We start from the raw sequence: 16,540 nt of genomic DNA on the forward strand, positions 1-16,540 counted from the left end.
AGTACCAGTCAAAAGTTTGGACACACCTACTCATTTTTCTTTATTTTTACTATTTTCTACATTGTAGAATAATAGTGAAGACATCAACACTTTGAAATAACACATATGGAATCATGTAGTAACCAAAAAAGTGTCAAACAAATCAAAATATATTTTATATTCTTCAAAGTAGCCGCCCTTTGCCTTGATGACAGCTTGGCATTCTCTCAACCAGCTTCACATGAAATGTTTTTCCAACAGTCTTGAAAGAGTTCCCACATATTTTGAGCAGGCTGCTTTTCCTTCACTCTACGGTCCAACTCATTCCAAACCATCTCAATTGGGTTGATGTTGGGTGATTGTGGAGGCCAGGTCATCTGATGCAGCACTCCATCACTCTACTTCTTGGTCAAATAGCCTTTACACAGCCTAGAGGTGTGTTGGATCATTGTCCTGTTGAAAAACAAATGACAGTCCCACTAAGCGCAAACCAGATGGGATGGCATATCGCTGCAGAATGCTGTGGTAGCCATGCTGGTTAAGTGTGTGTTGAATTCTAAATAAATCACTGACAGTGTCACCAGCAAAGCACCCCCACACCTCCTCCTCCATGCTTCACAGTGAGAACCACACATGCGGATATTATCCGTTCACCTACTCTGTGTCTCACAGCATTTGGAACCAGAAATAAAAAAATTTGACTCATCAGACCAAGGAGAGATTCCACCGGTCTAATGTCCATTGCTTGTGTTTCTTGGCCCAAGCAAGTCTCTTCTTCTTATTGGTTTCCTTTAGTAGTGTTTTCTTTGAAGCAATTCAACCATGAAGGCCTGATTCACGCAGTCTCCTCTGAAAAGTTGATGTTGGGATGTGTCTGTTACTTGAAATCTGTGAAGCATTTATTTGGGCTGCAATCTGAAGTGCAGTTAACTCTAATGAACTTATTCTCTGCAGCAGAGGTAACTCTAGGTCTTCCTTTCCTGTGGCGGTCCTCATGAGAGCCAGTTTCTTCATAGCGCTTGATGGTTTTTGTGACTGCATTTCAAGAAACTTTAAAAGTTCTTGAAATGTTCTGCATTGACTGACCTTCATGTCTTACAGTAATGATGGACTGTCGTTTTTCTTTGCTTATTTGAGCTGTTCTTTCCATAATATGGACTTGGTCTTTTACCACCATAGGGCTATTTTCTGTATACCACCCCTACCTTGTCACAACACAACTAATTGTCTCAAACGCGTTAAGAAGGAAATAAATTCCACAAATTAACTTTTAACAAGGCACACCTGTTAATTAAAATGCATTCCAGGTGACTTCCTCATGAAGATGATTGAGAGAATGCCAAGTGTGTGCAAAGCTGTCATCAAGGCAAAGGGTGGCTACTTCGAAGAATCTCAAATATAAAATATACTTTTCTGGTTACTACATGATTCCATATGTGTTATTGCATAGTTTTAATGTCTTCACTATTATTCTACAATGTAGAAAATAGTAAAAATAAAGAAAAACCCTGGAATGAGTAGATGTGTCCAAACTTTTGACTGGTACTATATATAGTGCACTACATTTGACCATAGCCTATGGGCCCTGGTCAAAAGTAGTGCGCTATATAGGGAATTGGGTGCCATTTGGAACACAAGCTAAGAACACACAGGGCTACAATGTTAACAGGAAGTAATGACCTTGGGATTAGCGTGCAGGTTAGCAAGCCCCCTGAGGCCAGTTTAATTCAATTATGAGCCAGATGAGGCGCGCCACAAATGACCTTACGCCTGCTCCATCCCCCAGAACGCTTTAGATGATTCATAACCAGCGTATATTTAACAGGCTATCACTTTGCACTTTCTAATTTAGTCATTAAAAAGGGTGCGGGTCGGGGGGATTTTGGATAGTCTGTATTAGGTCCTGATCATCATCATGAAGGGAAAAGAAAAATGTAACAAATGCCTACATTAGTTTAAAAAAACGAGCTTTAGCTACTTTGTTAACTGTGCGCTTTCTCCCCTTCCCATAGTAAATAACAACTCCATTCAGATTATTAAGTAGCAGCCTACCTGTTTTTACGCCTGTCCTTCACATTTCACTTTTAGTTCTGTCATTTTAATTCCATCTTCCATTGATTAGCTTAGATATCTCCTAATAACTTGCAATACGGTGGCTCTAGCTCTATGACTTGTGATTGGACGACAACAACAGCAAGCTACACACGCCACCGTCATGAAAAGAAAAAGCAGCATAAAATATAAAAATGTCTCTCTTTCTTTGTGGGAAGCATGATGTAGACCATCTATATTGTGAATTTAGATGGAATTGTATGATTTCTTTCTTATAGTTTTAACAGAAAACCAGCAGTTTAAACATTAAGAAAATGTTTCCATTTGTCACATCCGTAGTCTGGATACACCGACTTTGTATGCGTTCCAAATGATACCCTTTTCCCTATATAGTGAACTATTTTGGACCAGAGCATAATAGTCGACTGTGTTGAAGAATCTCTTTTAAAGAACTTCATGCCTTATCTTTGAGGAACTTGACGCCTTTCAATGGCAAGAGGCAGGGGTAGGAGTGGGGTGGTGTGTGTATTTGTGTGTCGGACTAAACAATTCTTTTTAGGGTATTTTGAAGTTTCTATTGACAGGTATTATTTTAGAATATGAGATGGGGAGCTAGATGAGAGGGATACAGCATAGAAAAGTGAGTGTCGGAACAGGTATTGAACCACTGCCTCCAGGGGAATATGTGGCTCGGCACCGACCAGCCAGCGGCCCACGTTTAGCACTCCTATGGGGAAAGTCATGCATATGAAAGAGAATTAAGCAACCTGCCTGAATTAATACTATTTACCTGCTTACCCCCTGAGGGGTATCCTTCCTTCTGTCCATTCAAATAATACATTGGTCTATCTCTCAACTTCCTGTGTGTGTGTGTGTGTGTGTGTGTGTGTGTGTGTGTGTGTGTGTGTGTGTGTGTGTGTGTGTGTGTGTGTGTGTGTGTGTGTGTGTGTGTGTGTGTGCTCACCACGGAAGCTCACCATTGGCTGCAGGACCAGCCACCTCCGCCCATGGCTCTTCTTCCTCTGCCATCGCGCCCGTTGACGCAGGTCTATGCTCGATTCAGTGACCTCTATTCCTCCCCTCACTCTGGCCTCACCCCTTTGCTGCCTACAGTCTGACTGAGTCCTCAGCAGGGTTGATCTCAATATGCTTGGAAAGACCACATGTTGCAAACATCGAAATGTTAGTAGAGACCACTTGCTAGTTTTGGAGGCAGCTTTATGTTTTCTAGCAAAGAGCGGTGTGGTAGCTGACTATCTGTGAATAAGTTAATTGTTTTGCCCCACAGCTAGTCAAGTTAGTTAGCTACCTAGCTAAATGCAGCATTATGTTTGCTAGTAAAGAGCAGTGTGGTAGCTAACTAAATGTGAATAAGTTCATTGTTTCGCCCCACAGTTTTCCAAGTTAGTTAGCTAGCTAGCCAAAGGCAGCGTTATGTTGCTGTGAATTATTTCGCCCCTCAGCTAGCTAGCTAAATGCAGCATTACGTTTGTGAGAAAAGAGAAGTGTGGTAGCTAACTAACTGAATAAGTGAATAGTTTCACCCCACAGTTAGCCAAGTTAGTTAGTTAGCTAGCTAAAGTTATTTACAGTTAGTTAGCAACTGCTCCTACACTCTTTCACTAGCTACCATAATGCTTTAAAAAACGTGGTAATGAGGTGTCTCCAGTTGTGTTTACACTTTCCAAGTGTATTCCATTTAAATTCAGTCAACTCTGGACAGGAATCGAAATAAAAAATTCAAGAATCCAAACATCTTGGACCCTTGGACTTTCAATTCATCATCTGAATTTGACTGAAATAAAAATGGAATTGAGCCCTACCCCAATCCCCCACTGCACACCTTCATGCTAACTGTGGCTTACTGTAGCTGTGTCCCAATAGTCTCAGATAGATTCCTCACCTTGTCTCCTTTTTTCGTCAGACTTAGTCTAAAGGTCAAGAAAGCTGACTGGTGAAAGGACAGATTAGAGGTTATGTAGGAAAGGAGGCAAGGAAAGTAAACAAATTGAGACTGTTGGGAAGCAGCCTGTCAACATGCAATCGCAAGAGACTGTGAGCCCTGGCCGACCAATAACCTAACCTCTTCTCGTCACTGACACAGAATGGCTTCCATTGCACTGCGTGCTTACCACAGTTTCACAACGATGGCCATCCTTCCTTTGAGTCCATCAGACACTTGTGAATGCCCCATGGCCACCATGGGGCTGGTTACGGTTCTTTTGTCATTAGCCACATGCTTTGTCTCGATGGGGTGACATTATGTCTGCCTATGAGAAGAGCACCATCTTGCACCTGTCACCTCCTTCTGCTAGCCTGTGACTCATACCCTACTCACTGCCGTTGTGTCTGGACCCCCTGACCTGCATCCTTATGCTGCCTGCTTACCTGACACACACACACACTAACACTCATAAATGCACACATATGCAACACACACGCGCATGCCGAACACACACACTCACACTCTCACATACGCATTTTACACAGACATATATTCTGCAGTACACACACACACACACACACACACACACACACACACTGGAGTGGGTCTCAGTGATGAGAGACTCTCTAACTTAAGCACTTCTCATGGTAGGAGTACAGAACACGTGTGTCAGTGATCACATACAGTAGGTCTGAGAACAGGCCTTCTCTTTCTGTGTGGGCAGAACATATGAACATAGTCACACAACAGTATTATTGTGAGCCTAGATGGCTTTTCACGCTAGTGAATTGAACCAAACCGAACAGACCAAGATGTACTGACCTGGCCTGGTTACACATCCACCATAGTTGCTTGAATCCAGCTGAAAAGTACAATGTGAATTATTCTATTCAGTACAGTTAAGGTTTTGGACCTTATTTCATTTTCCCCCATTTTTTTAAAGGAATAACAATCAGGTTAATTGGGTTTTGTCTGTGGAATCGGTCAAAGATGACCTTCTCTGTACGGATTTTGATCATGTTCACTTCTTTCACTTAGTCAAGACTCTGTTATTCTGCTTGGCAGTTGTGTCGCTAACAGAGACCTTGAACAGTGCAGGGCCTGTTGGAGGTACTCCACATAATGCAGGGGCGAGTTTGGAGCTCGGTCTCTTCACACTGACGATTTGAATTGAAGCAGGGCTCCACAGCAGTGGCTTCTCCTGGACTTTCAACTGGCAGGTTACTGCAAGCAGCTCATCCATGATCAAAAGCCCAAGACCTGGAAGACGTGTTACAGAGGGTCCAATTAACTATAGCCCGCAGAGTGATCAGGGTTCTGCGTGCTATAGTGTCGGGACCATATCACGCGATTGGCCTACCTAGTGTGGACAGAATGTTCTCTGTGTGAATTCATGAGAAATAGAAAGGGAAAATAGTACAGACAATCACTAACCACCACCCACAAGCATCACCGCATAGTTCATGTTTGAATTTCATTTCTTGCAGTGGAATTTCCATACATTGGCCAACAAGTGTTCCGTGTAAGAAATATGGTTATGCCTTCCAGGAAGTGTAACACACACCAAAGTTTCAGACTGATCCCCTTCAAACACGGTCTAGGGGGTTTGTAATAAAACTCAAACAGAACGGATATCAGATACAGAGGAAAGCCTTCAGGAGAAATCAAAGCTTCTTCCAGAAATGGATCCCTATTCCCTATGTAGTGCACTACTTTTAAACAGATTAGGGAATAGGGTGCCATTTTGGACACAGACCAACATAATCAGAAACGAGGAAAGGGATGAACCCGAAAGGTGACAGAAAATCCTGCAACACCATCCTACTGTAAGTATAAAAGTCAATGTCCCATCGGAAACCATTGTAAGCAGTGCCCCTGAAGTTGCGAGGATGTAGTGAAGCAGTGCAGCAATTCGAGAGGGTATTGGCTAAGTAATCCACCCTCCCTCGCTCTCCTTCTCTTCCGGCCTTGCTCCATTGAATGGTTGAGCTCTAGAACAGGCCAAGTAGTACTGTGGGTGGGTAGTTTAACAACCGCAATCGAAAGTACCCGCACGGCCCACTTGAGTGGTTTTCAAGGACATTCTTCTTGAACTAAATGAAGTTAATTTGAATCCTGCCCAACTCTCCTGGGTCGGGCTCTGTTGCGGCAGATGCCCTCGACGCAGCAATTCTTTTTTTGGTCGACTTTAAAAAGAAGAAGAAGCAGCTCGACTAATTTGTCCAGGAGATATTTTACAGGGAAAGTATGTCAGAGTGAACAGTGTTATCTGCCAGCTAACAGAAGAACATTAATTCGCACCATAATCCATATGGTTTAGTTGACAAACTGTTTTATTAGTTAGCCATTCAGATCTGTAAAATTCGATCAAGCTTTTTACTCAAATGCCATTTTTGTTCTCCCTGAGTTAATTCATTGATGTCCCTTGCCATTTTGAATGAGTTGAAATGTTGATACAAATAGTTAAATAACATATTATGCGCCTTGTTATAAGACATTATACAGGTGCATACATGCTTATAAGTTATAAAGCAAAGTGTTACAGTGAGTTGTTTCTGGTTGAGCTGTACTCGTATTTAAAGAGGAAATCTGCAGTTCAAACAATAACAAAGTGGTGAACACGCCACTTTTTTGGTAATTAGCTTAGGCATGGGGCTGGAGAAATGTAACCACTCTCAAATTCATAAACAGAGCAATGGATGCAAGAATTGACCATGCATGATCTCAGAATTATAGTTTTAACCATTTTTTGAGGCTATACAGTGTTTGTTTACAATTACATTGTTTACAAACAAGGGATTTAAACAAGCTTATATTTTAGGTTCTGATGGGGGTAGGACAGTTGATCTAAGCTCATTAGGCATTTGTAAGTTATATTCTTCATCAATCAATGGGTTTACAGCATTAATTTCAAAGTACAAAAATGGGCAAATCAATCACAGATTGCTGTTTTATTCAAGCTCTCCGTAGCCGATGTGAGTAAGACCTTTAAACAGGTAAACATTCACAATGCGGCAGAGCCAGATGGATTACCAGGACCCGTACTCAGAGCATGCGCTGACCAGCAACTGACATTTTCAACCTCACCTTGACCCAGTCTGTAATACCTACATGTTCCAAGCAGACCACCATAGTCTCTGTGTCCAAGAACCCCAAGGTAACCTGTCGAAATGACTATCGCCCCGTTGCACTCTGAAAAGCTTTGAAAGGCTGGTCATGGCTCACATCGACACCATCATCCCAGACACACTGGACCCACTCCAATTCGCATATAGCCCCAACAGATCCATAGATGACGCAATCTCTATTGCACTCCACACTGCCCTCTCCCATCTGGACAAGAGAAACACCTATGTGAGAATGCTGTTCATTGACTACAGCTCAGCGTTCAACACCATAGTGCCAACACCAAGTTCATCACTAAGCTAATGGCCCTAGGACTGAACACCTCCCTCTGCAACTGGATCCTAGATTTCCTGACTGGCTGCCCCCAGGTGCTGAGGGTAAGCAACAAAACATCCTCCACACTGACCCGCAACATGGGGATCCCTCAGGGGTGCGTGCTTAGTCCCCTGCTGTACTCTCTTTTCACCCACGACTCCAACACCATCATTAAGTTTGCTGACGACACGACGGTGGTAGGCCTGATCACTGATGTCAGTGAGACGGCCTATTAGGTAGAGATCAGAGATCTGGCAGTGTGGTGCCAGGGCAACAACCTCTCCATCAACGTCAGCAAGACAAAGGAGCTTATTGTGGACTACAGGAAACGGAGGGCCGAGCACATCCCCCATTCACATCGACGGGGCTGTAGTGGAGCTGGTCGAGAGCTTCAAGTACCTCGGTGTCCACATCACTAAGGATCTATCATGGTCCACACACACCAACACAGTCATGAAGAGGGCACAACAATGCTTCTTCCCCCTCAGGAGGCTTAAAGGATTTGGCATGGGCCCTCATATCCTCAAAAAGTTATACAGCTGCAACATTGGGAGCATCTTGACTGGCTGCTTCACCGCTTGGTACGGCATCTGCTTGCATCCTACCGCAAGGGGCTACAGATGGTAGTGTGTATGGCCCAGTACATCACTGGGGCCAAACTCCCCGTCATCCAGGACTTCTATACCAGGTGGTGTCAGAGGAAGGCCCAACATTTTTTCAAAGATTCCAGACACCCAAGTCATAGACTGTTCTCTCTGCTACCGCACTGCTTCTACTGTTTATTATATATCCTGTTGCCTAGTCACTTAATTCCTAGTTATATGTACTGTACATATCTACCTCAATTACCTTGTACACCCGCACATTGACTCAGTACTGGTACCCTGTGTATATTGCTAAGTTATTGTTACTCATTGTGTATTTATTATTACAATGACCAAAAATATTAATGCAACATGCAACAATTTCATGATGAATTGTAGACCACACTCTCTACCAAGAGAGTTCTCATCTATATTATTCGTAGCCGTCTATTTACCACCACAAACTGATGCTGGCACTAAGACGTACTCAATGAGCTGTATAAGCCTATTTGGAGGTCAGAGACCTGACCGTGTGGTGCAAGGACAACAACCTCTCACTTAACGTGATCAAGTCAAAGTAGATGATTGTGGACTACAGGAAAAGGAGGACCGAGCACGCCCCCATTCTCATCGACGGGGCTGTAGTGGAGCAGGTTGAGAGCTTCAAGTTCCTTGGCGTCCACATCACCAACAAACTAACATGGTCCAAGCACACAAAGACAGTCGTGAAGAGGGCACGACAAAACCTATTCCCCTCAGGAGACAGAAAAGATTTGGCATGGGTCCTCAGATCCTCAAAAGGTTTTACAGCTGCACCATCGAGAGCATCCTGAGTGGTTGCATCACTGCCTGGTATGGCAACTGCTCGGCCTCCGACCGCAAGGCACTACAGGGGGTAGTGCAAACGGCTCAGTACATCACCGGGGCCAAGCTTCCTGCCATCCAGGACCTCTACACCAGGTGGTGTCGGAGGAAGGCCCTAAAAATTGTCAAAGACAGCCACCTGGGTACCGGAATGCCAAGTCTTGGTCTAAGAATTTCCTAAATAGCTTCTACCCCCAAGCCATAAGACTCCTGAACAGCTAATCAAATGACTATTCACATTGACACCCCCCCCCTTTTTGTTTTTACACTGCTGCTACTCGCTGTTTATTATCTATGCATAGTCACTTTACAAATGACCTTGACTGACATGTACCCCCCACATTGACTTGGTACAGGTACCCCCTATATATCCTCGTTATTGTTATATCATTTTCTTGTGTTACTTTTTGATTTTATGAAGAAAAAAAAAATACTTTTGTTTATATAGTAAATATTTTCTTAACTCTATTTCTTGAACTGCATTGTTGATTAAGGGCTTGTAAATAAGCATTTCACGGTAAAGTCTACACCTGTTGTATTCGGCGCATGTGACAAATAACATTTGATTTAATTAGAACAGATCCAGGCGCTCTAGATTCACTTGCTCACGCCATCTCACCTCACACTGGAGTTATTCCCACCTTCTCTACCTACTGTATATATTTTTGCCATGTGTCTATTTGATGGCTGCAGATCTCATAGTCATAGCTCATCATTAGAAAGGTGCTGTATTTTAGTCTAGGCTGGAACAAAAGGGGAGACGTATCTTCATCTCGTGAATGTGTCGTCAGCTTGCAGGGATAATGGGTTAATGCGGCCATGATCTCTTCACTGTGACCCTTTGGGCCTCTAATCCTCCCCTCATTATGTCCCTTGTCCACCTTCCCCCTCCTCTCTTCCCTCCATCCTTCCCTCCGTATGTGCAGGTATCTGCTGCCAGTGACCTCCCAGTTCATCATGAAGTGGCCTTCATCCAGCTTCGGCCACGTCTCATCGGCCATGCCGCGCTCACGCAGTCTGTTCACCACCCGGATGGGTCAGTTCTGACTGACCGCCCAGGCCCACCCTCATGAGCTGTATCCCCCAGCCAATCCCTCCTCCCCTCAACTAACCAGTTGAGAGGGCTGAACTGGTGGACCTTGGACCCCACAGCGGCCCCACAAAGGCTAGAGCATATGGGTGAGATTAGTGACACCCTTGCTCAGCCCAGAACACTCCAATGTTCCAACAGGACTCTTGATCTGAGCTCCACTTAGTGTCAGACAATGGGTCATTCTCATGTCCCCCGACCCAGTCTTTCTCTGTATCTCTGTCTCTCTCGATCTCACTTTATCTCTCTTTCTTTCTCTCTCTCTCATTGTACCTTACATTGCTGTATTATATACGCTCACTGTACAGTTACAAGTCAAGGTACTGTAAAGGAAAAAAACTAACAGAACAACGTTTCTTACATTTATTTTGTAAAATGTTCCATGAATGCAGTGAATGCTGATGCAGTATGCAGATGGAATGAGATTAACAGGTTATCCCTTTGTTGAGAAAAAAATACGCTTTTTTTTGCTGGCTATGAAAATTGCTAAATGTATTTTGGTGCTGTTTGTATTTTATTTATTGTCTAACTTATTTCAATGTGATGCTTTAGTTTACATTGTTTTAACAGTCACTTCCTGTCAATACAACCCAAAGTACAGTAGAGCGAGGAAAGACTAACTTATTTAAAACCATTGGGTCAATTGCAACCAACAGGTAGAACGCGCAGCTGCAGGTTAGCGCTGGATTTCTTAAAACGCTGCTAAAGGGAGATTACATGCACTTGCGTGTTAAAACAAACTAGCTTGCAACCAAAAACCCACCAGAATAAACCAGCAGATCAGTTGAATTAATCAATATTTATTGTAAGAATATAGACCCAGTGAATTGTAAGAAACTTGAGTATAGTATAGTTCAGTACAGGGACGTAGAGTATAGTACATTACAGTAGAGTACTAAACTGCAACTGCACTATTCTGCACTCTACTGAGATATACTCTACTCGAGTACAGTAAAGTATAATACAGTACATTATAGAAGTTTATGTTTGGGCCATATTAGAATATAATTTGTAATTTGACATACCTTGATTAGACTCTAATTGAATAAAAATATAGGTTTGTATTAACAAAATCATGATTGGTTTGATTAAGTTGATTTTAGTTCAGGAATAGTTTATTTTCCCCTTTTGATAAGAAATTACCATACTGTATTAAGACAAGTTATTAATGGATTAAATATTGGAAATGAAAAGTAAGTATACCAACACAAGCTTCACATTAATAAAATGTATAGCGTAAATTGCCACAGTAGATTATCGCTGGTAAACGAGGAATTACCTCATTTCAGTTGTACGGAATGATTATCAGATATTGAAATCTGTGCTTAATCTGCTCAAATATTAGGTTTCATTTATACCGAAGATAATACCCAGAGGGCTAAATAGCCTTGAAAATGTTTGGCAGCAACCGGGACTTAAAGGTAACATCCACATCAGCTTTAGGGCGGGGTAATATGGTCGCCAATAGGGGTTGCAATTGAGATCAGCAGTGTGGGTTATTTTAGGGCATATTGATGGTTTAACGAGAGATCACCTCATTTTGAGACCGTGCTCAATGTTGGTTGCAGTTGACCCTTAAACTTTTAACTATAGCTTATATTTTGGGTCTGTAATGACAAGTGCAGCACAGTATAGCCACAGAGCGTCTAGAATGTTTATTTCCAACTAGCGAGCCAAGCATCCCTGCTACCCAGTGAATGAGTTGACTTTGCAGCCTCACCGTAGGGAGCCAAAATGGAGTCTCGGATATTGTCCTGTTGAATATGCAGTATATCACACCGTTTCCGGGTACCAGGTCGACTACATTGTTGACTACATTGCAGTCGCCTGCCAATTCTCACAACGTCTGGATAGGTGTTTATAGAAATCTGACGCCCGACTGGGAAGTTGTTGACATGGCACGCATGGTTGCTGTGTGCAGCGAGACTGCAATATAGGTGATCTGGAACATGACCAAGGACTTACTCCACATACTGCTTATGATGCTGTAAGCAGTAGTTCTTGCATGCATAGATTATAGTTCTACACCCAGACGTTGTCCATAGACAGAACAACTGCATTATGGGAAATACTTGAATTTTTGTGTTGTTAAATCTTTTGGTCTGCGCTCGCATTAAATACACAAATTTAGATTTGTGGGTATCTTAAATTTCATATACAGTACCAGTCAAAAGTTTGGACACACCTACTCATTGAAGGGTTTTTCTTTATTTTTACTATTTTCTACATTGTAGAATAATAATGAAGACATCAAAACTATGAAATAACACATATGGAATCATGTAGTAACCAAAAAAGTGTTAAACAAATCAAATTATATTTTATATTTGAGATTCTTCAAAGTAGCCACCCTTTACCTTGACGACAGCTTTGCACTCTTGGCATTCTCTCAACCAGTGTCACCTGGAATGCTTTTCCAAAAATCTTAAAGGAGTTCCCACATATGCTTCGCTTCACTCTGCAGTCCAACTCATCTCAAACCATCTCAATTGGGTTGAGGTTGGGTGACTGTGGAGGCCAGGTCATCTGATGCAGCACTCCATCACTCTCCTTCTTGGTCAAATAGCCCTTACACAGCCTGGAGGTGTGTTGGGTCATTGTCCTGTTGAAAAACAAATGATAGTCTCACTAAGCGCAAACCAGATGGGATGGCGTATCGCTGCAGAATGCAGTGGTAGCCATGCTGGTTAAGTGTGCGTTGAATTCTAAATAAATCACTGACAGTGTCACCAGCAAAGCACCCCCACACCATCACACCTCGTCCTCCATGCTTCACAGTGGGAACCACACATGCAGAGATGATCCATTCACCTACTCTGCGTCTCACAAATCATCAGACTAAAGGACAGATTTCCACCGGTCTAATGTCCTTTGCTCATGTTTCTTGGCCCAAGCAAGTCTCCTCTTCTTATTGGTGTCTTTTAGCAGTGGTTTATCTGCATCAATTCGACCATGAAGGGCTGATTCACGTAGTCTCCTCTGAACAGTTGATGTTGAGATGTGTCTGTTACTTGAAATCTGTGAAGAATTTATTTGGGCTGCAATTTCTGAGTCTGGTACCTCTAATGAAATTATCCTCTGCAGCAGAGGTGATTCTGGGTCTTCCTTTCCTGTGCCAGTCCTCATGAGAGCCAGTTTCATCATAGCGCTTGATGGTTTTTGCGACTGCACATGAAGACATTTTTAAAGTTCTTGAAATTTTCCAAATTGACTGACATTCATGTCTTAAAGTAATGATGAACTGTCATCTTTATTTGCTTATTTGAGCTGTTCTTGCCATAATATGGACTTGGTCTTTTACCAAATAGGGCTATCTTCTGTATACCACCCCTACCTTGTCACAACACAACTGATTGGCTCAAATGCATTAAGAAGGAATTAAATTCCACAAATTAACTTTTAACAAGGCGCACCTCTTAATTGAAATGCATTCCAGGAGACTACCTCATGAAGCTGGTTGAGAGAATGCCAAGAGTGTGCAAAGCTGTCATCAAGGCAAAAGCGTGGCTACTTTGAATAATCTCAAATATAATGTTTAACACTTTTTTGTTTACTACATGATTCCATATGTGTTATTTCATAGTTTTGATGTCTTCACTATTATTCTACAATGTAGAAAATAGTAAAAAATAAAGAAAAACCATTGAATGAGTAGGTGTGTCCAAACCTTTGACTGGTACTGTATGTGTTGTATCACATATGGATTGTATGACACATAATTAGTGTGTGTTATTTATGAGTGGGGGGCAAAAGTGGTTGCGATAATGTAATTATGTCATTGGCACCTCTGATGTCATACTTGTTGTCAGAGGTTGGAACTAAAATTATTTTCCAATCGTTCCGAGCAGAGCCCTTATTTTTATGTTCCATTCCGGTGATCCCACCAGAAAATAAAGTTCTGAACCGATTCGAACACATAAAAGTAATGTTTCATATAGTTCATTTTTTGTAAAAAAAAAAAAAATGGAACATGGGAAATCAACTTCGTTTTTACATTCAGCTCATTATTTTACTCCTCCAATTAGCGCTGATAGTGTAGCTTGCTCTGGAAAGGGTAAAATAGTTTTGACTAGTCAGATAAATGCAGGCACGAGATGTGACTGAATTTTCACGGGTGAGGAGAGAGCAAGAGAAGAGGGGTGGACATGGAGAGGGCTTGGCTAGAAGCGCTGAACATCATGACATGAATTGGAATATGTTTAGGCTATTAGTAGCATTATAACATCACCGAATTACAGAATTATATACTAAACTTTAGGAATATTTTTTGAAGTAGATATAACATTATTAAATGTATTTCAAGATTTATAGATACCGGTTCTGTTCCGGAACACTGGAGATCACTTTCGTTCCTGGTTCTGTTTCCGTTCCTCTGACAATGTCGTTCGTTTTCGGTTCTGTTCCCTGAACCAGTTTGAACCCCTGTTGGTTGTAATAGGAAGTTTTGTAAATGTCTTGTTATGTAAAACAAATCTTACCAGATAACAACAATAATATGATTTATTTTCCATGACGTGATATCGTCATGAGAAAGACATCTTTACCTGGTTGTAGACATTCTCAATCTACAACTAGAAAAGGACATCATTATGATGTCACATGTCCATTTTTGAGTCTCTTTGGCGATTCTCTGTAAGTCGTACTGTTACTGCAGTGCTTTGCCTCGCCCGAGGAGCTGCCATTGCGTGTTTTAGCAGCTGTGTCCTATTTCCCACACCCGCAGGTACAAGTGCCAGTGCAAACAGTGATGTGCCAATACACCGCATATCCATTCACTAATGTGTTCCATTGGTCTTTAATTAAGGTTAATTAAAGTTAATATGTGATCAATTACAGTAGAAACCCTCATTAGGAACTATTTAAATGTTAATAGGGAGAAATGCAGTATTACGTGTCTAGGCTAGATTGTGTTACTTTTCTCACATAATTTATGGGTTCGATTTTCAACGGTAATAGGAAGCAGTCAGACTTCGTGATAAAGTACACTGTACGTTTTACAACAACTCTCTTACTAATAGGTGTGGCGGGAATTATGTGCTAAAAATGTATTTTCCCCTTACACTTTGATGAATATTAATTCACAATGCCAAATATTTTATTTTTCCTGAACTTTGTGTTATTTAAGAGTAATACCTTTTCAGTTGAGGTATGGATTTTTAAGTTTACATAGCAATAAAATGCTTAAAACAAATGAGGTTCTCAAGTTTATATTATTATTTATCCTATATCAGCATAAGGGTGCTTTGCGGTTCCATGTAGAATCTTTTTGACTGCCGTATTCAGTATGAAGCGAGCCATTGAATCCTCTTTGGTTATATATGGAGCCTTTACTTCAATCCCATTAGTCCATCTGAGTGACTGTGCTTGGTCTCTGTGCCTTTGATAGCCTGACAGAGTGACTACACGACACATAGCTATGACAGGCTGTCCATGTTAGCCCTAACCTGGATCACATTTCCCATTTGGAAATGTCAAACGTCACTCATGTCAAGGAGTGTGAGAGAGAGACCCGCAGCCCTGTCTTGTTTTGACCCGGACCCCCGGGGAAGACAGGTGAGCCCGGCCTTTATTTGCCATCTCTACACCGGACTGGCGTCCAGCTTCCTCTGGCCTCTCAGATGACGCAGTGAATTTCCCCCAATCCCTTCCTCCCTCCCTTCTTCTCTCTGTTAGTAGAAGAGGTGGATGAGTTCACAACCTTGAGTTCCTACTGCATCGTGGTCAGAGGCCTCTGCACCAAACAGGCAGACACTGACAGCCAGCCTTGTGTTTCAACTAGTCCCAAAAATATATCCCCTGCGCTATGGCGCTGCACTGTCCTTTTGACCTTTGTCCCCCTTCTACTCTTTCTCCCACCCTCACCTGTCCTGGATCCTGGTCCAGACAGTTGTGCAAGCAGCCAGGGTCCAGTGTACGCTCAAATCCACAAGCCCCTCATCTCTGATTCGCCATCCCTGTGACCTGAGTGAAAATTGGCCTGGGAGCAGAGTGTGAGAGGTGGATTGCTCAAATGTGATAAAGCGGTACACTTTGACCGTTTGTATGTGTGCATGTGCGTGCGTGCATCTACAATGACATGCTTCACAGGACTGTATCAGGAGGCAGTGGTTTACAGCATCGTCGTCGCAGCTGGGGGCCGTCTACTGACAAACACACACTCCACATTGCACACCACCTAACCATCTCAGGACTGATAACAGGCATTTGCCTCCTGGATACCAAGGACTCCTTTAATTTTCTCCCCGACACTCCTCCAAGCACCGTGAAACTATTCCAAGGTGATTTTTTTTAAAGGTTATTCCCTCTTCCATAAGCTGCACAACAAAAGGCTACATTCATCAACTAACAAATTAAGAAATGGCTGCTATACTTTAATGTAAGGGAGTCCTCTGATCTGGAAAGTTTTTTTTTTTTTTTACAATGACGGCCTAGCAAGAGGTAAAAGGCCTCTTGTGGGGACGGGGGATAAAAAATGTAGGCCGAAACGCACATAAAGAGAAAAGACTACATAAAGAGAGGCCTAAGACAACAACACAACATAGCAACACAGCATGACAACAACACAACATGGTAGCAGCACAAACA

At 42.3% G+C, this 16,540-nt stretch overlaps 1 protein-coding gene across 1 annotated transcript in view; it reads left to right on the forward strand.

Annotated features, from left to right (window-relative positions):
* The window catches only part of ttll7 (tubulin tyrosine ligase-like family, member 7), a 142,592-nt gene extending 130,394 nt beyond the window's left edge, over positions 1-12,198 (forward strand). Inside the window, exon 21 of the mRNA XM_014215640.2 lies at positions 9,792-12,198. Within this exon, the coding sequence (XP_014071115.2) occupies positions 9,792-9,912 (121 nt within the window). The 3' untranslated portion in view covers positions 9,913-12,198. The remainder of the gene's footprint in view (positions 1-9,791) is intronic.
* Positions 12,199-16,540: the final 4,342 nt, after the last annotated feature.

This window comes from Salmo salar, chromosome ssa10, assembly GCF_905237065.1.
Source record: "Salmo salar chromosome ssa10, Ssal_v3.1, whole genome shotgun sequence".
Taxonomy (NCBI): domain Eukaryota; kingdom Metazoa; phylum Chordata; class Actinopteri; order Salmoniformes; family Salmonidae; genus Salmo; species Salmo salar.